At 42.1% G+C, this 27708-nt stretch overlaps 2 protein-coding genes across 2 annotated transcripts; one reads left to right on the top strand and one right to left on the bottom strand.

The window, feature by feature from the left end:
- The first annotated feature begins 1747 nt into the window (after positions 1-1747).
- tmem39a (transmembrane protein 39A) lies at positions 1748-21907 on the top strand. The gene is made up of 9 exons (XM_085457516.1): positions 1748-2019; positions 8012-8225; positions 9977-10199; positions 10435-10518; positions 15127-15281; positions 15939-16296; positions 16409-16596; positions 16695-16815; positions 20321-21907. Exons 2-9 carry the CDS (start codon positions 8113-8115, stop codon positions 20558-20560), a joined length of 1482 nt encoding a protein of 493 aa, XP_085313642.1. The 5' UTR covers positions 1748-2019; positions 8012-8112; the 3' UTR covers positions 20561-21907.
- A 429-nt stretch (positions 21908-22336) lies between these two features.
- Positions 22337-26365, bottom strand: LOC146718913 (serine protease 23-like). Its single transcript, XM_085457526.1, has 2 exons — positions 26071-26365; positions 22337-25368 (listed from the first exon to the last, which is right to left on the bottom strand). The coding sequence occupies exons 1-2, from the start codon at positions 26097-26099 to the stop codon at positions 24171-24173; spliced, it is 1227 nt and encodes a 408-aa protein (XP_085313652.1). The 5' UTR covers positions 26100-26365; the 3' UTR covers positions 22337-24170.
- Between the last annotated feature and the right edge of the window lie 1343 nt (positions 26366-27708).

Here is a 27708-nt window from a genome sequence, read left to right as displayed (position 1 = left end):
TTTGGCAAAAAGGACAGTAGCAAAGTTAAATGTAAAATAATATGTATTTTTCTCAGATTTAAAAGTGCATGAGGTTTTTTTTTTTTTTTTTTTTCTTCTTCCGGTTTACACTGTCTTTGTTGAAAGTGCACATGATGGAGCTGAACTGAGAAACCAGACGCTAATTATACCTGCTTCTGTTAATGAGGCAAACACAAACAGCACTTCTGAATGCACTATCATTATCACTGTTTCAGCAGCATGCCCTAATGCAGCCACACAGTGGTTTCTCAAATACTGTTTATCACTTGATGCTCTTGTTGTACACTTACCAGCCAATTTACCAGTTACGTCTGGCTAGTAATGGGTTGAATCCCCTTGTGACTTCAGAGCTGACTTAAATCTTCATAGCATATATTCAGAAAGGAGCTAGAAACATTCCTCTGAGAGTTTGCTCCATACTGACATGACAGGATCACACAGTTGCTGCAGCTTTGTTAGCTGCTCATCTAAGATGAGACTCTTTTGTTCTACCCCCTCCAACAGGTGCTCTACTGGATTGAGATCTTTTGACTGTGAAGGAGTACAGATAACTCATTTTCATGTTCAGTAAACTAATTTCAGATGATTTGAACTTTGTGACATGACACGTTGTCCTGCTGCAAACAGCCATTAGAAGATTGGCATTGTGGGGTCATAAAAGAACGAACATGGTCACAAACAATACTCAGGCAAGCTGTAGTATTTAAACAATGCTGAGTCCAAGAGGTCCAAAGTGTGCCAAGAAAATATCCTACACCACTAGACCATTATTAGCCTGAAGCACTGATGCAAAGCAGAATGGATTTATGTTTCATGTTGTTTATGCTAAATTCTCCTAACATTTAGTTGTCTCTGCAGAAATTCAAAACAAAACAAAAACTTCAGACCAGGCAACAATTTTACAATCTTCTCTTGTCCAGTTTTGGTGAGCCTTAGTGAACTGTAGCCTCAATTACCTGTTCTTAGCTGACAGGGGTGGTACCAGGTGTGATCTTCTACTGCTGTGTATAGGCAGAAGACCACACCTGGTGATGCAGAGATGCTCTTCTGCATACCTTGGTTGGAACAACTGGCTCTTTCAACCATTGTTGTCTCCTCAAAGCAGTCTGGCCATTCTCCTCTGACATCAACAAGGCATTTTCACCCAGAGAACTGCTGGTCACTGGATATTTTCTCTTTTTTGAAACCACTCTCTGTAAACCCTTGAGATGTTTGTGTGGGCAAATCCCAGTAGATAAACAGTTTCTGAAATACTGCGCTAAAGAAATTGCACACACATAATTATGCAAAAAACATTAAAAAGTAATGTGGTGCCAGCAAAAAGACGTATTGTTCAAAGTCACTTAAATTACTTTTATTATGGTGAATATGAATTACATTCTTAGAAAGATATATTTAATCTCGATTTTTTTTCTTTCTTTTTCTCTTTTGAAATTTTATCTTCAATCGCAATTCCATAATTTATTATGATTGTTATTTATGTATTTTACCATTGTAGGGCAGTAGGAGAGACAGCTGAATAGTTTGTCACTACAAACAACAGTATACAACATGCAAAATGTTCTGATAGTACAGTACATGAGTGAAGTGCAGCATTGAGATGATCACTAAGAATAAAAGATGAAAAAACGATGCACTGACTCCAGATCAGCTTTTTTGGTAAGTTTTTTTTTTTTTTAATCAAACTGCGACTGTGCAGCTTGCTTTAGTCGCGCGCTGATGACGACACGCGCAGAGGCGGTGCGGGTTTGCCACGTCGGTCTCTGTGCAACGCATTTACACTGTTGCTCTTCCAGCCCAGGGCTAACTTTTTGTGGCGTTTAGTGCTCTCACCCTGAGAAAAGGCGACCCCCCCGGTGTCGCCCTCGCCGCTACAGCAGCTCAGTCCAGGGAATTGAAGCTGAAAGGCGGAGAAATGCTCGGTACTGCCCGGACTCGCCGCACAACTGACTGATGCATCCTCGTCCAGCTCAGCCGCCCGCATGTTGTCGATGTTTTGTGAGTAACGACGGCTTTTACACAGCTTTTAAACTGTCCACGTTTGCCACCGAGCTAAAAGCTATTGCCTGTGTCCGTTTTAGCGCTCTTTTTAAAGTGCGCTCCCAAGTTTCCGCAGTCTTAAAAAATGACAACGCCGCCTGATGTCATGATCCAGACGAGCAGCTTTCAGTGCACGTCTTAGCAAGTCTAACACCCCCCCCAAGAAGAACAAAAAAATAAAAACCCAAAACACCGTCTCACAAAATGTTGTGCAGAGTGCAACAAAAGCATTTCACAATTATAAGGAGTCGCGCTTAAAGTAAGAAACACGTTGCACTTCCACAAAATTGCTAAACACCATCCTGCAATCCCTTCATTGTAGTTCATTTCTGTACGCCTCAGTTCCCGTTTTCACTTTTGGCTTCTTTTTTTTCGAGTTGTCATCTTGCGTCCCTGCGCTCTGTTTGAGTCGCGTGTGCGTGAGTTAACGTCGGTTTCCTGTTTGTACAGTCAGCTCCAGTGCTCGATATTGATGCCGCACAGTGGCCTGTGAGCAAGCTGTTTTATCTTTTCCATCATGTTTCACAAGCTCCATCAGCATAAAGGAAATGTTGGTATACATAGAGGCTGCTGCTTATCTGGCTCTGGTTTAATTTTCGTTTAGAAGTCTGTCACTGGTTGATGAGAAACTACGTTCTTGGTGTGTGTGTGTGTGTGTGTGTGTGTGTGTGTTTTAAGTCACTGGGTAATCATAAGAATCTATATAATGAGAGTGACAAGGATTTGAGTTGTAGCTACACTTCCTGGAGGTTTGTATGTTCTGTTGTTTGCAGCCCTGCAACAAGCAAACAAGAAAATAATGGGGGGAAAGTCTCAAGTGTCTCTTTTTATTGTAGGTTATCATTATTTTAGTTTTTAGTATGCGTTTCATGTTTTACGGTATATCTATAATGATGAGTGAACAGGCTCACACATATACCCAGCCTGTTTTCTACTCATAAATGCCACCATACCTTTGACAGAAGAAGGAAAAACAAAACGCTGAAACCCTCAGAATCATATGAATGCTCTCACTGGCCGCTTCATTAGGAACACCTGTTCAACTCCTTGTCGACAGAAATATCTAATCGCTCAGATATTTAATCAAAAAATCTAAGCAGTCCATCACAGGGTGGTAACTCTGCATTTAGTTGTGTAGATATGATCGAGACGACCTGCTGAAGTTCAAACCATCAGAATGAGGAACAAAGATGATGATGAAAGTAGCATGGTTGTGCCAGACAGTTTGGTCTGAGCAATGGAGAAACTGCTAATCTACTGGGATTTTCCCTCATAACCATCTCTATGGTTTACAGAAAATGGTCAGAAGAATAGAAACTTTCTAGTGAGTGGCAGTTTTCTTGTGAAAGATGCCAAGAGTGGAGAATGGCCAAACTGCTCTGAGCTTATAGGAAGGCAACAGTAACTTAAAAAAAATAGCTTGCTCCAACCAAGATGTGCAGAAGAGCATCTCTGAACACCTCCAACCTTGAAGCAGATGGGCTATGGTGGCAGAATACCACACTAGGTGCTGTTTCTGTCAACTGAAAACAGGAAACTGATGTGTAATGGTGTGTAGGGTATTTGCTTGCTGTACTTCGGGCCTTTTAGAACCAGCTGAGTATTGTTGCTGAACTTGTGTATGCCTTTATGATCACAGTTTGGCCATCTTCTGATCACATTGAGTTCACTGTGCACAAATGATCTCCACAGTCTCCAAATCTCAGTCCAGTTGAGCATCTTTGGAACGTAGTAGAAAGGAAGATTTGCGTTATGGATGTTCAGCAGACAAATCTGCAGCAGCTATGTGATGCTGGCATGTCAGTATGGATCAAAATCTGAATCTCTCATGCACCTTGTTCAATCTGTGCCATGAAGAATTATGTCAGTTGTGAAGGCAAAGGAGTGTCCAACCCAGTGCTAGTAAGGTGTACCTAATAAAGTGACTAGTAATCACGAGATAAAACGGCAGCAAATTCTTAAAAATCTGGAACTGACTACAAATTATTTAAATTATTAAGCTGTTAAAAGTGTCTTACATTGAATTCCCCTTTTCTTTTATAGAATATACGTGATGTTATTGCACTTATTGCACTTTACTACATATAAATTGCTACTGTTGGTTAGTGTGAACGTCTCCATTAAGAATAGGTGAGTCTGAAAAGTATGATATGCGATATGACCGAAATCTCATATCCCGATATAAGAATTCTATCGTCCCGATAACAATAAAAATCACAAAAATGTAACATTTTCTGTAAATTCTGTGAATCTCGGGCAGCTCGACTTGCGTGAAGTGTTTCCAGCTGCGCGTCCTTTACCCGGAGTCGAGTGTTTTAACCGATGCATGAAACTATACATTTTTAGACATAAGTTGTAACGGCCACCGTTTTCTTTGTATTTATTACACGGCGTGCTGCGGGGAAAAGCCTGTTCTAACGTTTGAGTCTAAGGTTTATTTTTTAGCACCTGGCGGCTCTTTTTTAATTCTCATCTGTAAATAATCTGCTCTTTCACGTGATTCAGTTTATTTTGAAAAGTCTCAACAGGATCTTGAGCTTTATTGTGAAAGGTTTATGTGGAACATAATTCAAATATTTATTTAATATTTATAAAAATGAACCAGTTACAACTTTTTGTATGTGACCTGTTTACTGTTTTAAATGTGCCATAAACTGAATATCTGTAAGGCTACAACTCTTTGGTTGACATGACTTCAGAGATCTTGGAGATTTGTGGAAAACGGTTGCGAAATTGTTTTTAAAACACACACACTCGCGCACACATGCACTTTAAAAAAAACCAAAACAGACAAACAAAACAAAAAGTGACTCTTGCGTGCTCCCACTTCAGATTTTAATCCTTTAAATATGGAACCGTTTAAACTTTAAATTTAAAATAAGCTGTGTATCTGTGGACTTCTGTTTTATAAATGTGTGCTGCAGAGCATCAGCTAGCTGACCTATTACCACAGCTCATTGGGCACCTTGATAGAAAAAGCTCAGGTGTAATCAGTAACAGTCTGTGAATTAGGCCAGATATGAGTAAGCACGGGGACATTTGTTTGTGTTCTCTAAAGGAGCAGAGAGCAGGTTTTGTCTGGCAGGTTGTCATTTTCTGTGTATATCAGTCTCACTAAACACATTTGCACACACCCTCAGAGGTGTGTTAGCATTTGAATTCTTTGGCATGAAGACACTTAAAAATCCCTCTGTAAACGCCTCTGGGCATTTGTTTCCCAAAATCAGCGTAAGCATGCCCAACTGCTTACGTTCAGGTTTTCTTGTCTGTGCAGTCAGAGAGCAATGACGGGTCTTTTTGCCTTGCTTAACAGGGAGTTTGACAGGAGAGTGTAGCCTCTGAAAAGATAAAGGGGATCTCTGTGTCTATTTCTATAGCCGCTTTTACATAGACTGGAGATGAAATGGGCAGCATCTCAAAATTTGAATCGAGAAACTGCCCATGAACTGAGAAAAGTCAAGCGTGCAGCTGCCAAGATGCCACTTGCCACCAGTTTGGCCATATTTCAGAGCTGCAACATCACTGGAGTGCCCAAAAGCACAAGGTGTGCAATACTCAGAGACATGGCCAAGGTAAGAAAGGCTGAAAGACGACCACCACTGAACAAGACACACAAGCTGAAACGTCAAGACTGGGCCAAGAAATATCTCAAGACTGGTTTTTCTAAGGTTTTATGGACTGATGAAATGAGAGTGAGTCTTGATGGGCCAGATGGATGGGCCCGTGGCTGGATTGGTAAAGGGCAGAGAGCTCCAGTCCGACTCAGACGCCAGCAAGGTGGAGGTGGAGTACTGGTTTGGGCTGGTATCATCAAAGATGAGCTTGTGGGGCCTTTTCGGGTTGAGGATGGAGTCAAGCTCAACTCCCAGTCCTACTGCCAGTTTCTGGAAGACACCTTCTTCAAGCAGTGGTACAGGAAGTAGTCTGCATCCTTCAAGAAAAACATGATTTTCATGCAGGACAATGCTCCATCACACGCGTCCAAGTACTCCACAGCGTGGCTGGCAAGAAAGGGTATAAAAGAAGAAAAACTAATGACATGGCCTCCTTGTTCACCTGATCTGAACCCCATTGAGAACCTGTGGTCCATCATCAAATGTGAGATATACAAGGAGGGAAAACAGTACACCTCTCTGAACAGTGTCTGGAAGGCTGTGGTTGCTGCTGCACGCAATGTTGATGGTGAACAGATCAAAACACTGACAGAATCCATGGATGGCAGGCTTTTGAGTGTCCTTGCAAAGAAAGGTGGCTATATTGGTCGCTGATTTGTTTTTGTTTTGTTTCTGAATGTCAGAAATGTATATTTGTGAATGTGGAGATGTTATATTGGTTTCACTGGTAAAAAGAAATAATTGAAATGGGTATATATTTGTTTTTTGTTAAGTTGCCTAATAATTATGCACAGTAATAGTCACCTGCACACACAGATATCCCCCTAAAATAGCTAAAACTAAAAACAAACTAAAAACTACTTCCAAAAACATTCAGCTTTGCTGTTAATGAGTTTTTTGGGTTCATTGAGAACATGGTTGTTGTTCAATAATAACATTATTCCTCAAAAATACAACTTGCCTAATAATTCTGCACTCCCTGTAAGTCTTAACCTCTGTTTTACTGTTTGGGTTTTTTTGGGTTTTTTTTATCATTCAATAAAAAAATTGTGAGCTCATTTGAGTGGCTATAGTTTGTGGTGGAACTTTCACTGTGTTGTAATCGAAAGTGTGTCAGATAATTTGTCTGTTCCATTTCTGTCATTGAAATAGAATAGAATAGAATTCAACTTTATTGTCATTGCACATGCACAGGTACAGGGCAACGAAATGCAGTTTGCATCCATCCAGAAGTGCTTTAGTGATATAGATATATTACAATATATATTAGCAATAATATAGATATGTGAGTATATTACAGAAATGGGTCTATTATGGTATGTTATAATGTACACGGTATGAAGTATGTTGTGAATATTCTATAACTATAAGTATGTACAGGCTGTAGTGAGTACAAGCTATGTACAGGATATGAACAGGATATAAATATGAAAAACTATACAGAATATGAAATAAATAACTTTACAGAATCTGGGATATACAGCTATACAGAAATGGGAACTATGCAAGTTGTAAACAGTTGTAGGATTAAAGATTATCGAATGTACAGAATGATTATTTACACAGAGCTATACATTAGTGCAGTTAAGATAAGTGAGGGTGTAGATAGTTTTTACAGAGGCTATATAAAGTGCTAGTGGTTGTGAGTGGTGGTTCAGTCCATGTTATTATTGTGTTTGAGGGTACAGTTGTCCATTGTGGGTGTGTGTATGTTCAGTCCATGAGTTTAACGTGGGTCAGATGTCAGGAGGCAGAGTTCAGGAGTCTGACAGCTGTGGGGAAGAAGCTGTTCCGGTACCTGGTGGTCTTAGTCCGGAGGCTCCTGTGGCGCCTCCCAGAGGGCAGGAGGGTGAAGAGTCCATGTGATGGGTGACTGGGGTCTTTGATGATTTTCCCATATGGTTGTGAGTTAAAAGAGCAGCTAGAAACTGTCCTCACAACATTCCAACGAAATTCTGCTTATTGTAGATAAGATGGCTCAGAGGACCTGTAAGTGTTTTATATGTGAATGAAGACAACCTTGTTTATTATCCCTCTTAGGTTTTAACAGATTATTTCAAGTATAGTTCAAATGTGATTGACATTACATAGTAGTGTGCTAGTTGTATCAAACACAGCAGCTTTGACAAGCTTGTAAACTCTTGTTGAAGTTGCCTTTCATTCTGAAAACAGTTACATACAATTAAAACGATTTAACAAAAAAATGACAAAGCTCCGTTCTCGCTGAGTAGAGGGCTTTGGGTTTTTGTCAGTTCAGTTTGAATGGTGTGCTGCGGGTTTTTCATAATCTGTCTTGTCTTATGAAACGTTGTCTTCTTTTCTGGTTTGGTTCACAGTGGCCTGGCAGTACATGGTGGCTCACTGAGGAGGAAGGGGGAAGTCCCAGTGGCTTTTGGTTGGTGGGCTCTGCCCTTGGTTGCCACAGTAATAGGCGACCATGCCAGGGGGTCGCAGGGGTCCCAGCAGACAGCAGCTAAGTCGCTCCGCTCTGCCGTCCCTGCAGACTCTGGTCGGAGGAAACGTCGGGAATGGTACAGGCCTCAGGAACAGGTATGTACACAGAGAGCCTCTCAGTGCTGTCAAGATGCAGTAATAAAGAGGTTTTGATTCATTAATGCATTTAAAGCAGGAATGGACTGATTGAGAAATTCTGAGCCAATTCACAATATAGAACTTCTTTTTTCTTGTATTATGTCAACTTTCTGTGTGAGGTGAAAGTCAGAAATCTTGATGATACATGATTCATGTGTCATCAAGATTTCTGAATCATTTTCATCTAAATGAGACATTTACTATGAATCATCACACTCTTTTAACCTGTGATGCACATGAACATTGGCCACTGACAGCTTCTTTACAAGACCACTAAAGAATAATTTTGAAGGTCAAATTTCGATTCAGAAATTCACTGCAACTGTTATTTTTGTATGTTTGCTATTATTGTGCTTTGAGCAAAACATTTGTTGTAATGTAGACAAACCAACGATCAACTTATAGGATCTTGGATTGTTGCCCCCCGACTAGGGATGGGTATTGATAAGATTTTCACGATTCCGATTCCATTTATGATTCTGTTTAACGATTCGATTCTTTATCGATTCTTTTTAAAAAGGAGAACACTAAGGTCGATTAGCCTAGAACTTTGTATCTTTGAACAAGATAGAAATTTAGGAGTAACATGGCCTTACAAACCCAACAGTGAGATCTTAAGAGATCCACAGCCTACTGCTCTTCAATGGGGTGTCACAGGGTCCCCAGGAAAAAAAATTGTAAATGTAAAATAATAAAATAAATATTCTTCTGTAGCAATAACAAAGTATAACATAAATTATTTGTAGCAATTATACAAGAATATCCAGTAATGTCCCTGCCTACGATTAAACACATTCACTTACCAAAAATCGGGGCATCTGCTGTGGCAAATGGGTGCAAGCGTTTTATCACAAACTTAGTCACTGCTCGGTGACATTCGTCTATCCTGGCCTGAAAGGAGACGCTACCGGTAGACTGCAGCGACAACTGCCAGCATCTGAGCCAGCCAGACTCTGTCTCTCTCATCATGGTCACCTAAATGCACAGTAATGGCAGGTTTTGTAATAAGGCAGATCGCGCTAACATAATATGCACTGTTAGTTGATTATTTACCTGCCGCATTAACGGGAGAGGACGTGCAAACGTTACCGCTGCTGCTGGGTTGAGATTCACGAGTCCGGAGCGGAATTAAAAACACGACATTCATTTAAAGTTGTCGTGTGTTTTGTGAGCAAATGCTTTTGCATATTCGTCGTGTTTCCTCCCTTAAATGAAATCTCTACTTTTGAAGTATTGCAAGTTGTCCTGTTGTCACCCGTTCTCGTAAAGTATAACCAAACTTTTGAGCGTTTGAGCCGCTTAGGCGCCGTGTTTCCTGCCAGGTAAATGACGCTCCGCAACGGGTGACGTCATTCGGGGCGACTGGAATCGATAAGGGAATCGTTTGCAAAAATGGCAAACAATTCCAAGGAATTGAAACAGTGGGAACCGGTTCTCAACAAGAACCGGTTTTCGATACCCATCCCTACCCCCGACTAGTTGGTGATCACAAGGAGGTTACAAGGAATGAGTTCACCTGGCTGCAGCCAAAAAAAACAACCACTTGTTGCCAGGGTGTTGTAGACTAGTCTCCACATCCCACTTTGTTTGCATACACACCTTGCAGTAGGTGTCACATTTTTAATCACACACCCAGATGTGTTTGAGTATTTATATTTCTCTCTCTCTCCTTGTGTTGCGTGCTTTCTTTTTTCTCTTTTTCCCTCCAGGAGCAGTAACACGCTGGGTCTATCTGCTCCACCCATCTCAGCCCTCATTACTCCGGAGCCAGTGCGTCACTCGAGGATCCCCGAGCTGCCATTGGACAGCAGTCTGCTGTTTGAGTTCCTGCTTTTTCTCTATTTGCTGGTGGCCTTGTTTGTCCAGTACATAAACATCTACAGGACAGTGTGGTGGTACCCATACAGCCACCCTGCTGCCTCTACCTCACTCGTAAGAACACATAACACACTCTTTTCCCACCAGTTCCCTCAGTAGTCCTAAAAAATAGGTCATCATTTCAGTTTTCTGTTATCACAGTTTTAAAACTGTAAGTAAAACTGCATCAATATGTTGCTGTCTTTCCCCAACTCATAACATGCGACTTTCTTATTAAGAGGTTTAATTTAATAAGCAACAATTTCTCTGTGGAGAAACAAACCCCTATCTTTTTATCTTCCCACAACAGAACTTTCATTTAATGGACTACCACCTGGCTATCTTCATCACAGTAATGCTGGCCAGGAGGCTCGTTTGGACAATTGTTTCTGAGGTAAACACAGATTCGATCTCTGTAAGCAGTCAGCAAGCACACTGTAAGGCAAGGCAAGGCAAGGCAAGTTTATTTGTATAGCACAATTCAACAACAAGGTGATTCAAAGTGCTTTACAGAGACATTAGAAACAAGAACAAATAAAAAGCATGATTTAAAATTGATTAAAACAAGCAAATAAACTAACTAACTAATAAACAAACAAACAAAACAGTATATAAAATCAAAACAGATAAAATCAGAACAGTAGATAAAATCAGTAGTTAAATGTAAGTTTTGAAATTTAAGCTTAAAGTGTGGATTTGGTGCTTTATTCAAATGCAGCTGAGAACAGGTGAGTCTTCAACCTGGATTTAAATAAACTGAGTGTTTCAGCTGATCTGAGGCTTTCTGGGAGTTTGTTCCAGATATAAGGAGCATAAAAGCTGAATGCAGCTTCTCCGTGTCTGGTTCTGACTCTGGGAACTGATAAAAGACCGGATCCAGATGACCTGAGGGATCTGGATGGTTCATACTGGGTCAGGAGGTCATTGATGTATTTTGGTCCTAAACCATTCAGAGCTTTATAGGCCAGCATCAGAACTTTAAAGTCTATCCTCTGACGGACAGGCAGCCAGTGTAAGGACCTCAGAGCTGGACTGATGTGGTCCACTTTTTTGGTCTTAGTGAGGACTCGAGCAGCAGAGTTCTGAATGAGCTGTAGTTGTCTGACTGATTTTTTTAGGTAGACCTGTAAAGATGCTGTTACAGTAATCAAGCCTACTAAAGATGAATGCATGGACTAGTTTTTCCAGGTCCTGTTGAGACATCAGATCTTTTATCCTTGATATATTCTTGAGGTGATAGTAAGCTGACTTTGTTATTGTCTTAATGTGTTTTTCTAAGTTTAGGTCTGCATCCATCACTACACCCAAATTTCTCGCCTGGTTTGTGGTTTTTAGATGTATAGATTGAAGTTCTCTGGTGACCTGTAATCGTTTTTCTTTGGCGCCAAAGACTATTACCTCAGTTTTGTTTTTGTTTAGCTGGAGAAAATTGTGGCACAACCAGTCATTGATTTCCTCAATGCATTTACCAAGAGCCTGTACAGGGCCTCGGTCTCCTGGTGACATTGTGATATATATTTGTGTGTCATCTGCATAGCTATGATAGTTTATTTTGTTGTCGTTTATAATCTGTGCCAGTGGGAGCATGTAGATGTTAAACAGAAGGGGTCCCAAGATGGAACCTTGGGGAACTCCACATGTGATACTTGTCTGCTCAGATGTGAAGTTACCTATTGATACAAAGTATTTCCTGTTTTCTACGTATGTTTTGAACCAGTTTAGTACAGTTCCTGAAAGACCTGTCCAGTTCTCCAGTCGTTTGAGTAATATGTTGTGGTCGACTGTATCAAATGCTGCACTGAGATCCAGTAAAACTAGGACTGACATTTTTCCACTGTCTGTATTCAGACACATGTCATTAAACACTTTGGTCAGAGCGGTTTCAGTGCTGTGGTTCTGTCTAAAACCTGACTGGAAGGCATCGTAGCAATTATTCTGTTTTAAGAAGTAACTGAGCTGTTGAGAAACTGCTTTTTCAATGATCTTACTTAAAAACGGGAGATTTGAGATCGGCCTGTAGTTGTTCATTTGTGTCTTGTCAAGATTTTCCTTTTTCAGTATAGGTTTGATTACAGCAGTTTTTAGTGATTCTGGAAACACACCTGATAATAAAGAAAAGTTGACAATCTGTAACAGGTCTGACTCTAAAGTCTTTGAGACCTTTTTGAAAAAACTTGTTGGCAGGACATCTAAACAGCAGGAGGAGGAGTTCAGTTGACCTAAGATGTCCTCCAGGTCTTTGCTGTTAATAGGTTGAAACTGTTTCATGGTGTTTAAACAGTTTTTTGGTGGACACAGTACATATCCTGGATCTGCTGTTGATGTACCAATTGCTTGTCTAATTTTTTGGATTTTTTCAGTGAAGAATTTGGCAAAGTCATTGCAGGCCATGGTCGAATGAAGTTCAGCTGCCACTGACACAGGAGGGTTTGTTAGCCTGTCAACTGTAGAAAATAAGACCCGAGCATTATGGCTGTTTTTAGTGATGATGTCAGAGAAGTAGGACCTCCTTGCATTCCTCAGTTGTAAATTATAATTGTGAAGTTTCTCTTTATAGATGTCATAATGAACCTGGAGGTTTGTTTTTCTCCATCTGCGCTCAGCTTTCCTACACTCTCTTTTTTCATTTTTCACCAGTGTGGAGTTTCTCCATGGAGACTTTTTCCTTCCAGAGATAACCTTCACCTTAATGGGGGCAATAGTGTCCATTACATTTAACATGTTAGCATTGAAGCTATTGACGAGCTCATTGACTGACCCTCTGGGCAGGTCAGGTGTTAATGGGAAGACCTGGTTAAAAATTGCACTACTGTGTTCAGTTATACACCGTTTTGTGATCACTGTTGTTGATATATTTGTGTGGGCTGAGATTTTACTTTCAAAGAAAACACAGTAATGATCAGACAGGCCCACATCAGACACAGTAACCTTTGAAATGCTCAGGCCTTTGGAGATCAGTAGGTCAAGAGTGTGTCCTCTATTATGTGTGGCCTCTGTTACATGCTGAGTCAGCCCAAAGTTGCCCAGAGTGTTACTCAGGTCTTTAGTCCCTTTGTCCTGAGGGTTGTCCACATGAATGTTAAAATCCCCAGCAATAATTACACAGTCAAAATCAACACAGATCACAGACAGCAGTTCACTGAGGTCATTAAAAAAGTCTGTGCAGTATTTGGGAGGCCTGTAAACATTAAGAAACACAACTTTGGATGGGGCCTTCAGCTGTAAAGCCACATATTCAAAAGACTGAAAACTTCCAGGAGATAGCTGCTTACATTGAAATGATTCATTAAATAAGACAGCAACCCCTCCTCCTCTCCTGCTCGCCCTGACCTCACTGATAAAACTGTAGTTAGGAGGGGTCGTCTCGATGAGAACAGCTCCACTGTTACTTTGGTCCAACCAAGTTTCAGTTAAAAACATAAAATCAAGGCTGTGCTCAGTGATTAAATCATTAATTAAAAATGTTTTCCCAGCTAGAGATCTAATGTTTAATAAAGCCAACTTAAGTGTTTTAGAGGTATTACTTGTTCCCCTCGTGTTTGGGAGCAGTCTGTGGCACACAAGGTATGTTTACTATGTTTAAAGATCTTTTAGAGTGCAGCTCTCTGTGTTTTGACCAGGCCACATGTCTCCTGTCACCTAAAAGTACAGAAATTTTAAAACCTTCTAGTAAACAGGGTCCCAGCTTCTCCTGGGAAAAGTCATCACTGCCATAATCCTCACAGCCCGGACCCTTCACACATCACGCATCAGACTGCGGAGACAGGGCATGAAGAGGAACTAAGGGGGGCGAGGCTGGGCAATGTGACTTCGATTGCTCTGTTGAGGGTGGGGCTCGATGGCGAACCTTTGGCCGCTCTGGTGGGGGGTTTATGGGGGACAAAAAGGGATTGGGACGGGGGGTAGATCTGAGCCCAGCATTGACCCGCTCCATCATCACCTCAGTGAATTTCAGGTGTGGGGAGGAGGGAGAAAGGGAGGGGGAGGAGGGTGATGGCCTGTCAGGGGTTTGGGGGACTGGGGAAGGTCGTGGTCCCTTGTCCTGGTCGTTGGTGTTGTTGAGAGAGTTGGAGGCAAATAGGGACCCCTCTTCTTGCCTTAGATGTCTCTCCTTTCTGAGGCTCTTCCTCAGATGCCATGGATGTCTCTCCTTTCTGAGGCTCTTCCCGGGTGGGGGCAAATGGAGCTCCTCTTCAAGGTTTCTGCTGGGCTTTGTCTGTTCTTGGAGTACTGTTTGTTCCTCTTTATGAGATAACTCCTCGTTTATCTCAGCCTTGGCACCAAGCACGGATGGATGACGTATGGAATAAAACAAGTTGGAGGTGAACAGTTTAACCCCTGACTTGTTAAAATTAAATCCATTTGCTTTGAACAGATGCCTGCGTTCCCAAAAAATATTAAAGTTGTCGATAAAGTGCACTGAGTGGTCAGCACATGCTGATATAAGCCATTTATTCAGTGTAAACAACCTGCTGAATCTCTCGTCTCCTCCTCTGACCGGCGGTACAGGTCCACTGATGAATACAGCTGCATTCAGAGAGTTTACAGTATTTAATAATCCAGTAAAGTCCCGTTTCAGAACCTCCGACTGTTGTTTGGACACATCGTTTGACCCTGTATGCAGAACAATGTTTGTCACAGTTGGATATTCATCTGCAATTTGAAGAATTCTCTCCTTCAGGTTGTTGACCATATCGTTAGGAAAGCAGAGGACTTTAGTGTTCTTACCGCACATCCTTTGTACATCCTTTACGGCAGAGTCACCCACAATCAGAGTTTCAGGCCTAGCCTTTAGCTTTCCCTGTGGCCTTTCACTTTTTAACAGATTTTCAGACCTTATTTCGCTGCTTTTAGATGGATGGTTGTCCGATATAGATCCAGGGTCCTTTTGATAGTGGAGCAAATCTGTTCTGCACTGTAGGGACCTGATCCCTCATGATGTCAGTGTGGCTGCCGTGCTCTCTCTCATAACGGCGTGTTGTTCTGCTTCTGTCTCGCCCAGGTGTCTCAGTGCAGCGGGGGGTCTCTGCTGCGCTACGTGCTTCTAATCGCAGCTCGACTCAGCCTCCTGACCCTGTGCGGCTGGGTGCTGTGCTGGACGCTGGTCAACCTCTACAAGGAAAACTCTGTTCTTAACCTCCTCTTCCTGGGATATCCGTGAGTGTTTGGTCCACTTCACTCTCTAAAGGCCAGTCTACCACTGAATAATTTGTCTCAAAGCAAAGTATTTCTAAGTGTTTTGAATTATCTGGAGTGAAGCAGTCAAAGTCTGCTATCAGAGGCGCAATGCATGCAAATTGTAAAAAATGGGGATAATTTTTATATTTGGAATAAGAGTCAGTAGCTTTATAAGAAATAACAGAAACTGGGCTGTGCAGCTCCTGAATGAAGTATTGTAAAAAATGTGCACAGGTTGTGTGGTGATCTGATAAGCGCTTTATCTGAAGTGCTTCCCACAAATGGTTGCCACAACTGTCAAATGAACCTCTGTCAGCAGGACTTAAATTGTCTTTTTTTCCTGCTTGCTTTGGCATCAAATTCTAAAAGACATTTTTCTGATTGGACTGTGTAAAAGTAAAAACCTTGCTCGCATACACGGTTTATGGCTGCAGCAGTGGGAAAAAATCCTAAACTTAAAAGCATTGGAAAAGGAATAATTTGGCTACTATACATTTTCTAGCCATTAACCAGATATTTTTTAAAGGAAGTGGTTCAGATAGCTGTAAGTTTATGTAGACATTGTATTTACCATCTCATCCTCATCTGAAGGTAAAAAAAATGCTTTTGTGTCATTTATTTATTTTTCATCCCCAGATTCGGTGTTTATGTCCCACTCTGCTGTTTCCATCAAGAGGGAGGGAAAAGCCAGGTGGCACCAGCCGATTGTGATTACACAGCTGACCACCAGCAGACCGACCTAACAGAAACCCCCTTCTTCCGACCACGCGACTTCCTCTTCCTATTACGAGAGAACCTCAGAGAGCAGTTTTCCAGCCCCCCACACACGCCCACACACACCTGCCCGCCACCCACACACTCTCACACACCAGAGCTGATTCGAGCAGAGGTGGAGGAGCTGAAGAGCGACTTCAACCGGCGAATCAAGGAAGTGCTTTTCAACTCGCTCTTCAGCGCTTACTACGTAGCCTTTCTGCCCCTCTGCTTCGTTGAGGTGGGTGTTTCACTTGCGTCTCTTTCTCTGTCATAAATTCCCGACCTTTCGCGTTGCGAAGGGTTGCTTCTGGTTTCTTCTGGTTTCTTACTCGTTCTTCTTACTCCTACAGAGCACCCAGTACTATGACATGCGGTGGTCATGTGAGCATCTCATCATGGTGTGGATCAATGCATTCGTGATGCTGATGAGCCAGCTGCTGCCCCCCAGTTACTGCGACCTGCTTCATCGCTCGGCGGCTCACCTCGGCCGCTGGCAGAAGCTGGAGCACGGCTCATACAGTAACGCACCTCAACACATGTGAGTGGCCCAGTGTGCGCACACTCTGGTGTACTTAGACAAGTTTAGAAATGTCTATTTAATAGGTTATGTATAACTGTGGTGTTAATGTTTTGCAGGTGGTCAGAAAGCACCATTTGGCCTCAGGGGGTGTTAGTACGACATAGTCGAAGTCTGTATAAGGCGGTCGGTCCCTATAATGTGGCTCTCCCCTCTGATGTTTCCCATGCAAGATTTTATGTGAGTACCTGTGAATTTCCCATATTAACTACACTGATGTTCACCATTTTTCAGTTTATAGTTTTGGTCCTTATTCCCTTCTGATCTCTAATAAAATGTTTTTCAAATGTGTTCAGAAATGAGGAAAAAACAAACAAAAAACATCAGCTGTGGTGGAACTGCCTTCCTTATTATGTAGTCACTGCTCTGTGCTGTTCAGCAGTGTCCCTCTTGCAGCAGTATTTGATTACTTGCAAGCATTAGAAGAGTACTAGCTTATCGCCACTGAAGGCAGGTTTAGGTACAGACACACCCAAGCCTATTCATGATTCCTGGGAAACCTCCTCCCTCCAACTCAGGCGTGTTTACGTTTGATTATGAAAATTCAGTTGCAGAGTGTCACCAAGAGGTGGCGCTTTCCTCACAAAAACTTTGACTTGTGTTGATTTCTTGTACAAAACTTCATGTTATAGATCAAAGAGAAGATCTGAAATTGGTTCAACTCTAATTTTTCAGTTATTGTTTGCTTGGTGATTATTTTTTGCAGTCTTCTGTTTGATCTGTGATTATGATCAACATTCAGCAGGTTAGTCTAGTGTTAACTCGGTCAATGTCTTTTAGGAGAAACTGGTATGTATAACGTTTTCAGCTCCAGTGAATTCAAGCACTTTATTTACATGTTGCCAAGGTAAATTACCGTGTTGGAGCTATTTTCTGTGTATTTGTGTGAGCGTGAACGGACCTTAATTCTGATCAGCTGATTGGGCTTTGTGTTTTTGTGTGGGCAGTGATGATGTGTTTGGAAATAAGAGTACTCATAAACTAAGCACAACCTCATGCTGCCTTTATTGAAACGGGACATTAGAGCTTTACCAATTAAAATGAGATTTTTACTGCTTGTTTCTGCCGAGTGGACGAAATTAGAATTGTGTTTGTTTTTGCTGTTGAAACCAACAATTTCTCCTGAGGCGATGCCGTGTTCTCACAATTGTCCTGAATTTAAGAGCGATATTCTAAAAACTGTTTGTTTAATACAGTAGACCTGAATAAATTATAATGACAAACTCTTTTAGTCAATCCATCAGGTAGAAATGACTTGTGCCACATTTTAAGTTGCATAAAACAAACAATAGAGACGGTATTACATGTATTTTTATTTTTGGGGGTTTTAACAGACTTTTGCACTTAGTTGAAAAAAAAAAAAAAAAAAAGATCATTAACACAAAATACTGGATTCAAGGACAAAACAGGACGGGAAAACCGGAAAGCAGCAATCTCTCCTCTTTGAAGTCGTCCCACTGTTCCAGAAAATACAAATCACTGCTTTGGAGAAAATCATAAGATGTTATATAAGAGGCCCATATAGCGTGTTGGGATCATGGTATGAATCAGGGGTCAGCAACCTTTAACACCCAAAGAGCCATTTGGACCCGGTTTCCACGCAAAAGAAAACACTGGGAGCCGCAAATACTTTTTGACATCTAAAATGAAGATAACACCGTATATATTGTTTTTTTTACCTTTATGCTTTGTGTGAACAACTAAAGTGTGTTGCTTATGAAATCCATGAAGTGCTTCAGAGAAAATTACATCCTATTTATGTAATTAACACATTTTGAACTTTTACAGAAATATAACAAAAGGAAAACTGAACTAAAATGATCCAGCAAAGACGATATATCGTCTTTGGGCTTTTCGAGGCTTGACCTGACTTTTAAAAAATAATTGGCAAAAAATGCACCATGCTGCTAAAAAAATGAAAAATAGATATTTGCAAAATTCTGATTAAATATGTATTTTACCTGGTTAATGTGTGTAGCAGGGCGTGGTCTGCAGCGCCGCTGCAGGGGAGGCGGAAGCACCGGAGTGGCACCCGCAATCACGCCTCGCCGTCTTTACATCTGTGCTGTTGTGTTGGTGTGTGTCGGGCTGTGAGCTGAAAAGCTACAGCCGGCTGTAAGCGTCAGCAACCGTGTGTGAAAAGTGGTCAATAAAGAGATGCTGAAAAGCATGTTCATGCAAACATCGTCGGGTGTGCCCTGACTTCTGGTCCCGAACCTCTGTGCACAGTGTCTGCAAATCGGGGCTTTCATCTTTACGCAGGACTGTAAGCTGTCATCTGTGAGGCGCGAGCGGTGTTTGTTTTTAACATAGTCCACGGTGGAGAACAGCTGCTGACATAATGTGGATCCGAAGATCCATAATTGGCCTACCTGGGGTTGAAAGTCTCGAAAAATGCACGCCGTTTTGGCGGGTACACCGGCTTCCGCGAGTGTGACGCTTATTTTGAGCGATGAAAAAATAATAGAATGTAATTTTATTATTTTATTTCAATATCACAATAATCTTCGAATTTAGAACTTAAGTTAAAAAAGAACTAACATAAATAAAATACACTTCAGCTAAATACTTCTAATTTATTTTCCCAAACCACGCGGAGCCGCAGTATAAGGACTAAAGAGCCGCAGGTTACCGAGCCCTGGTATGAATGTTTGGGCTGGGGTTTGAAAATCAAGCTGTTTGAATGGTTCAGACAGAAGGGTCCACAGTAACACTAATGATGGTTTGGGCTCTTACCTGTCAGCAAAAACAAGATTTGACATCACTGCTGCGTCCATCATGTAGCTCTTCACTGAGTCTGCACCCCAGATGTTTAGAACAGAGCTCCACGTGGCCCATGTCTAAACACAAACTACTGCAACAAGTGAATAAAGTGAGTAAAGTACGAGTTTCCTCAGAGGCTAATGCACTGTGTTCAGACTGCCGGTACAGAAGCGCTGATGTCTGGCACTTCTCACTCAGTGATAGAGTTGAGCTAGCATCTTTACTTCTCGCTGACTCTGAAGCCGAGCTTCAAAAAATCATCAGCCTGTGGTCAAGCACAGCGGCAAAATTTGTGTGGCTGCTCAACCACAGATATTGTCTTTAAACAGATATTGGAGAAGAAAAACATGCAGTAAGATGTGATCTTTAATGGGATTCCCTGAAACAGCTGGATTCACACATCGGTGAAGTGATTAGGAAGCTGCTCGGCGGCTGGTTGTGCCCAACATTTCTGAGTATTTATTTACCGCCGCCCCCTCTGAGTGTCCTGGCTGTCTCCCACAGTCCACAGCAGGTCAAGTTGTCTGCCACATTAACCTGCTAAGTGTCCATACATGTGTACTCTATTCAGTCTTTTTTGTTTTGTTTTGTTTTTGCTTTCCCACCCCACAAAGCTATAGCCAATCCTGGGCACTTTGACAGAAACCCACACTCTCTCACATTCACATAAGCAGCCAGTTTAAATTTAACAGTTAACCTTCCTGTCTTTGGAGTGTGGGAGGAAACCTGTGCAGGCACGGTGTTAACAGGGGAACTCCAACCAGAAAGGCTCCAGTCCATCAGCAGGTTTCCAGAACTTTCTTGCTGTGAGGCAGCAGCGCTAACCACTGCACATATTGAATTTTTTATTTTATTTTATTTTTTTAATCTATGACACTCTGTCATTTTTTCCCCCCGTTCTTTGTGTCTGTTTGGCTTCCAGTTCCTGTTCCACAAGCCGCTGCGGATCTTGAACCTGCTGATCTGGATCGAGTCCAGCGTGGTTTTGTACCAGTTATACTCTCTGCTGCGCTCTGAGCGCTGGAACCACACATTGTCTCTGGGCCTTATTCTCTTCTGCAACTACTATGTCCTCTTCAAACTACTCCGAGACCGCATCGTGCTGGGCAAAGCCTATTCCTACCCTCTGTCCTCCAACAGTTTGGGGCTCAAGTCACAGTAAAGACTACACGGCGAGACCTCTCCTACAAACTCTGGACGCGGAGGCGAGACAGATGGAGGCCTGATGGATGTGGAAGGCGCTTGGAGATTAAGGGACTCATAATTGTGTTTTGATACGGTTCAATTTTTAATGCAGTGTTTATATATAGACCTATTTAAAAGAATATTTTTATTTTGTATACTATTTCGAGTTACACCGGGCATTACCACGCTCATGTCATTAGCATGTTGTGTTATGTTGTTGCTAGGTGACAGGGAAGTCAGGGAATGCCAGGAAGTGACTTTTCACCAAAGATATTTTAAGTGCAGGCGGCCAATGACGGCGCAGACTTTGCCTTTGACAGTCTGTTAAAACAGGCGTTCGATTCAGAGCAGAGGGAGGTTTCATGCTTGGGTCCTGATTGTCCTTTATTCTGCTTCAGTCTTAAATCTGGAACCAGTCGTTTCTGGGGGCATCAGCACGATTCCTTCATTTCAGTATTGGTGCAGCTCTTCGTCTCTAAAAGGAATAATTTGGGATTTTTGGGAAATGTGCTTATTGTCTTTTGATCAAAGTTAGACACTCAATCTGTTAACATTAGCAAATGCAAGAAAAATGGCTAGTCTGACAAATGTTTACCGTACCTTTTCATACCTGGGAGTCAAATCCTGCTGTTCTGCTACAAGTCTCTGCCATCACAAAGATGCACATTAGTAGACTGCTTGTGTTTTGTCCTCCCCCTTTTGTTTTTATTTACTTGGGGATTGGCCATTTTTCATGATTTGGGTTAAATGTCCCTTTGCAAAGTTAGCTCTCTAAAGAAAAGCAACACTTAAAGGTTCCTAGTGTGTTTAAATTTAAACACCAAGGGCTCCTGTACAGGCGTCCGTGTTAGATATATCACTGTTTCCACTGCTGCAACCTCTGTAGTGACCCTAAAGGACTCTTTTTGTTTATATCTCTGAGATGGCTTTAACATAATGGCAGAATCTGATTCCCTGTGTGTGAAACCTTTTTTTTATTTTTTTTAATATTTATTTATTTAATTGAAACAAAAGTCAAAGGGTAAAAATAAATCTGTCCAGTCGGTACATGTGAAACATGTTCATATTAATGAGCTTTAGGGGGTCATTGTAGGTAATTTTAGTGATTTTTGGTTTGTGCAGGATTGGCTGTTCCACTGTATAAATACTTAAACCTACGCTAAAAAGTCAGCTGAAGCTACTATCGAGGCAAGAGTGTGATATGAATCTTATTATCTAAATGTAAAAGGATGAGAACATTTCCTAAGAGTAAGTATTCCTTTAAGCAAAGTCTCAGTCTGTTATTTTTTTACTCAAAGTCCAATAAACTGTTCATGCAAACTGACTCGAGAGCAGTCTGGAAGAAAAACACAGTTGGTACTCCAATCCGCGGCCTCCGCAGACAATGCCGTGTTCTTCTCATTCAGCTTCTAACCACATTTTCACAGTTAGTATCTGCTTGCTTCGTATCACTGGCTAACTGGAGGGTGGAGTAACAGCACCAGTCTCGAAACAACCTCACAAGCGTCAGACAAAATCTTTTGTCTGGCATCGTTAAACTCACTGCGCACTCATGAAAGTCCAAGTACAGTATTTAAAGTGAGAAAGGCTGCTGCTGTGAGAGGGTGATGCCTGAGCACACTTTCACACACTGAAATCTGGCTACAATACACCATGTTACTTAATGTTCATCCAGTCACTTGAATGTTTCAAGTATGATGGGATATAGGACTGTATCACATCAGGTCTGTGTCTGTTGTGGACTGGAACATCCTTCATCCTCACCCTTGACCCACTGCAAATAAGTCACTGTCACCATGCTCTCATTTAGGTTTGAACGCAGAGGGTGTTTAATAGTGACACTTCAGTGGGGACTGAATGCGTAATCGCAGGGTGTGGAAAGACAGCCACTTCATGTATTCTCAGTTACCGGAATGGTGTTACAAACAGGTTGCCTTGTTGCATTGTTGTTGCCTTTCTGTGTAGCTACACTTTGCGATCATCACCTTACCCGTCAGTAGTTTTGCCTTTATGTTCCTCCACCTCTCCATCACCAGCGTCCGTCTGCAGCCAGTGCGTAACTTCAGGCAGTATTAAACTTTAGTTTGACAAAGTGGATTTTTTTTTCCCACATTGCTACCTTTGAGATGAACCAGTGTACATGTGGAGCACACAGGTTTGACAGATCCTCTAATTCACATGTCATACATGTTCTAGTTTGTCTGCAAACGTCTCTCCTTTCTTTGGTGCTTATACTTTGTGGTCACTTTACACTTGAATGTAGCAAAGTCTTGCAGCTGAATTGTGCTGTTGATGTGAATCGGTATTTTTTTTTATTTTTTTTTCTTTCTTTCTCCGTGCTGTTGCCTTCAGTTGAGCGCCATTGCTGAAATGAGTTTTGAATGGCTCTCATCTTTTAATTTGCCCAGGGCAATTCTGAAATGACACAATTTAACTCTAACTCCCGCTTCTGTGGAGAGTCTGCTTTGAATAAAAGCTGAAGAATTGAGATATGAATAGATTCTAAATTTATTACTGCTCTACCCTCTCGATTTTAGTCAACTTGTTGCTCATTTACTTCAAATGGTTTTAAAAAAACATGACATATCCACGTTTCCACATTCAGAGTCAGTGATGAACCCGTTGAGTATGTCAGTGCTGGAGAAGTCAAAGGAGCTGGTCCTCATATTTCGGCTTTTTACAGTGTTCAGGTTCCCCACAGCATTTCTGATTTTTTTTTTTTTTTTTTTTTGAAATTGGAAATAAAAACTTGTCGAACCAACGTTGTGTTTGTTTTAATTTGTCTTGTGAGCAGACTGGGAAAAAAATAGAAGACACTTGCCTTATTTCAAAGCATATATTTCATTAAATCTGACAGATTTCTGGTTTCTTCAGAAACGTCACAAATAAGTAAAAAGTGCTTATGTAGGCCTAAACTAACTTGGGATGCCATCATGTTCATGTGGACACCTGCAGTGTTCTTATGTGGCCAGCAGATGGCGCTTGGCAATAAACAACACTCCACAAACTGCTTCATTTACCAAGTAATCTGCAGACTTGCAAAAGTCCTGAAATATCAACACCTGCAAAACGCTTCCACCCCGCCTCCCACTGTAAATAAAGCATGCTATGCTTGTAGATAACTACTGTTTCCACTGAGAGGTTTGGAAGGAAACAGTTGGCAACTTTGGTAGCTGACTTGTACATTCATTCACAAATATAAATTTCAGTAGAGAAAACAGTGCAATCTTTAGTATTAGCTCAGTTAAAATGCTGCAGTGTCTAGATAAACAGTTTCTCTGGTCCCACCCCATCAGTCCATGTTTCAGATTAAATGAGTCCAAATAAAACTTGGTTATCCTGATAAATGTTCTAAAAGGGAGAAAAATACTTTCTTGATATCAAAAACTAAGCAAAGGCACAAATTAAAGTGGCCCATTTGTCATGTCATTACTGGATCTGAGTCTCGTCTGCGTGTAGATATTGGCATATTTATGTTAACATATCAGTGCTGTGGGCAGTGGGGTTGAAAAGTGTGGCTCCTGTTATGCCAAAGGGATTTGTGGCTGTGGTTTTACACCCCTTGTGTGGTCCTCATGTTTTTGTTTTCACCCCTCCCTACAGTCCATGAAGTTTCCTTTTATCCAGTAGCAGATCTGAGCATATTTCAGAGGCGTGATTCTCACTGCTACATTAAATTCCTGGGACGCACCTTGTCGCTCCACCCACTGATGCCCGGAAAACACACCTATCACCTTCCGCTCCCAGCGTCGACCAGCCCACATCCGCGCGTAGACTCCCGAGCCGCTAGCCCCGGGTTGAGCGTCGCAGTGCTGGTACAACAGGTCTGAAGTCTCCTCGCCGGCACGACAGAACCGATACACCAGCTGTCCTGGCCGGTCGTTATCGAATCCTGAGAAGTGGACTCGGCGACCAGGCAGTCCCTGAGCAGGGGGGCTGACTCCCAGCTTCATGTGGCGCCGTTTGTGGGGTTTCTTGAGTTCAAGCAAAGCATAGTCATAGTCCATTCCTATGTCATTAGCATTCCCTTTTATCCAGCCTTTGGGAACATGGGTGCGCTTGGCTCTGATCCACTGGAACTTCATTATGTCACTGGTAGGTGGTGCGTAGGGACTCGGACCTCCTTCAACATGGTTGGTGAAGTTGGAGAGAAGGTGGAAGGAAGACTGTTGTGTGTCTCGTTGCTTAGGTTTTAAAAAGCCAACCCGGAGCCTCTGAGCTCCTTTCACATAGTTTTTACCATCGTGAACACAATGAGCAGCTGTGAGAACATGACGGTCTCCCACCAGTGTACCAGAACACCCAGTGGACAGTTTGACAGCCACTGAGAATGGATATTTAAGCAAGAAGTCCTGCCCAGCAATGCTAAATCGCCCATCGTGGCCAAAGATCTGGCGCTTTCTTCTGACATGTGACCTCTCAGCCTTGCCTGAGGACCCAGTTAAGTAGGCTGGGGTCGTGTTAGAGTTGGGGTTGTAGCCATAGATCCTAATGGCAGTCTCAGTGAGCCGACCATTAGAGTGGAGAGTCTCATATGCCAGGAGACTCCGCAGGTCCCAGTAGCTTGGATGAGGGGCCTTCTTGTGGCATTCGGGGTCACAGGTTGAGGTGACGTCCAAGCGGGCCTGAGACAGAAAATGAGGGGCCGGCCGAGCCTCCGTGTGCTGGGGGATGACCACAGGGATACGCTGGAGGACCCACTGAGGGTGAGAGGAGGAGGAGGAGGATGATGAGGAAAACGGGAAAACAGGTAGAAGAAAAAGGAGAACGAGGAGGCCGGTCAACCTGCGGAGAAGAGGCAGGAGAGGTGAGTGAACAGCAGCACTGAAAAGATCAGTGACCGGACGTTCGGACCCCTCAGCAAACATAACTAAAAAACAACATCTAGAATGCATTTCACTACAGCCGGGAGAGTTTCTTTTTTTTCAACTTGAAGAATTTTTAACTTCACTGAAATCTGGCAGCCACAATCTTCCACTTTAAAAAATGCAGCCGATACCACGAACAAGGGCAAAGATCAGGCGTACTATGCTCGGATGGAAAATTCCCAAAGTGGCCTGAGGGATTGGCTTAAGCCTGCCAGAGTGGTGGAATAACAATAACAGTGTTACTGCACTAAATACAAGCTCTGTTACTTGTAAATAGGTTAGGGTGACAAAAGCCTTAATTTTGTATTTTAAACACGCTCAGACTTTTCTCTGCCCCCCGTCAGATCAACTACTTGATACACTGCTGTCAGGAACGGTAATAGAAAAAAAATTCCATATCTGACTCTTGGATTAAAAAAAATCTTATTTTTTTAACTCATAAAATCAGAAGGCTAAATATCTATTTTCAGCACTGGTTTTCTAATTGCCGGCGGTAATTCTTCTTTACAGGTTTATTTCGTTATTTTACAACCTCGCCCTAAGGAGATTTTTCACGGTTCACACCCAGCCCCCCTACCCTCCTATAAACTGGGTGAAACCTGCCATAGAGGTTGCTTACCGGGGGAGCTCCGCCCGGGAGCGAGGCATTGTCAGGAGTCTCTGCAGGTGAGCTGTTGGCTGAACACCGACAGAGGGGCAAAACGCCTCAAACTAGAGCAGACTGCGCCCTCGATGGAAGCTGTGAAGCGGTGAAGAACTCCTGCTGCGAAAGCAAACCAGCTCTTCTCTCAGCTCTTCACTCAGGGACTGCAGACCTCAGCTGCTGAGCCGTGAATCCAAAAAGGAGTCGACAGCGGACGCGTTGAATCATCGCTGCTGCTGATGCTATAGGAGGAGGGGCAGGTCTCCTGCCTGCCTGTCTGGAGTCAAGCAGTCACATCCGATGCGGATGGAGTGTAACCACCCGGTCACGTGACTTTTTCTATCACAGGTGCTGGTTACCGTTACGAACTTTCTGCTGCGCGTATAATCAAATCCAAAAAAGCGTGTGTGCTGTATTTTTGTATCACACGCCGTTTCTGCATCTGGATTCAATATAATCAATAGTTCGATTTTATTCTGTAGAATTTCTGGCAGCGATGATCAAACAGAGAAAAAGACAGACAGTCTGTGACACAATGACATTTTCAGAAAGAAACCCACCAACATGAAACACGCACGTGCTCCGAAAGAGAAAATCGTGGACCCTTTAAAACAAGATGCAAAGAATTAGCAATTAAAATGTTTCTGATCAATAACTGCTTATGAGGAAAACTATCTGGCAAATAAGTGCAATGCTGTTGAAATGATAAAGATCTCAAAATGCAAACTGCTGCTGAAGATGGTCTGCTAAAGAGACTGTAGAGTTTTGCCTACTTCAGCAGGTGTGCAGTTGAGATCACCTCAAGAGTTTGAACTTTAATCACACTAAAGATTTTTTTATTACACTTTATTACACATTTTATTAAAAATGAATCTATCTATTCCCCTCATTCACTTATATTTTTTTGCTTTTGGTGTTGAGACCATCTGTCGTGCAACATCTATCGTGGTGCCTACAGAGTAATGTCTGATATCTAAATGTAAAGTCATGTGCATGGTTGCAATTCTATCACGTCGGTAAAATCTGGCCACAGGCAAACTCACTACACTTAGGTTTATAATTTGCTGAACAAAGACACCGTTTCTTTTTTTAGTTTTGATGCAGACGTTGATTCAAAGTACTGAATTTAGAGCTTTTCGCTGTCATTTTAAATTTGAGCTCCAAAGTGATGAGTGAGGCCAAAATAAATCTGTAAGATAGCAGAAACTTTAGGAGTGGCTGGATCAACAATCTGGTGCATTGTTAAAAAGAAGGAATGCACTGACCAGCTCAGCAACACCAAAAATGCCTGAAAAGACACAGAAGACATCTGAAGTGCATCATGATAGAATTACTTCCTTGGCTAAGAAAAGCAACTTCAAAACATCTAACAAAGCCAAGAGCACTCTGTGGGAGGAAGGTGTGATTGTGAAGGTGAAGAGATGCCTTTATGAGTGGAAATGTGCAAAACCATTTAGAGTTTACCAGAAAGCGTCTAAAAGAGCCAGTGCAGTTCTGGAAAAGAAAAATAAACTTCCCCACAGATGAAACCAAGATGAAACTATCACATTACCTGTCAAACATGTGGAGGTAATTTCACAGCTGCCAGTGGACGTGAGTCAGTGGTTAATGATG

The sequence above is a fragment of the Copadichromis virginalis genome, linkage group LG1 (genome assembly GCF_057382275.1).
Source record: "Copadichromis virginalis isolate Kocher_CV1m ecotype Utaka linkage group LG1, C_Virginalis_male_GT1.1, whole genome shotgun sequence".
Taxonomy (NCBI): Eukaryota; Metazoa; Chordata; class Actinopteri; order Cichliformes; family Cichlidae; genus Copadichromis; species Copadichromis virginalis.
The sequence above is the reverse complement of the archived record's forward strand: the minus strand, read 5'-3'. Positions and strand labels throughout refer to the sequence as shown.

Excerpts from the sequence above, each read along its gene's own strand:
- tmem39a (XM_085457516.1), top strand. The coding sequence starts at position 8,113 with ATGCCAGGGGGTCGCAGGGGTCCCAGCAGACAGCAGCTAAGTCGCTCC. Across the intron at positions 8,226-9,976 it reads GGTACAGGCCTCAGGAACAG|GAGCAGTAACACGCTGGGTC; the intron begins GTATGTACACAG and ends TTTTCCCTCCAG. Across the intron at positions 16,297-16,408 it reads TGCCCCTCTGCTTCGTTGAG|AGCACCCAGTACTATGACAT; the intron begins GTGGGTGTTTCA and ends TTACTCCTACAG.
- LOC146718913 (XM_085457526.1), bottom strand. The coding sequence starts at position 26,099 with ATGCCTCGCTCCCGGGCGGAGCTCCCCCG. Across the intron at positions 25,369-26,070 it reads TCCCGGGCGGAGCTCCCCCG|GTTGACCGGCCTCCTCGTTC; the intron begins GTAAGCAACCTC and ends TCTTCTCCGCAG.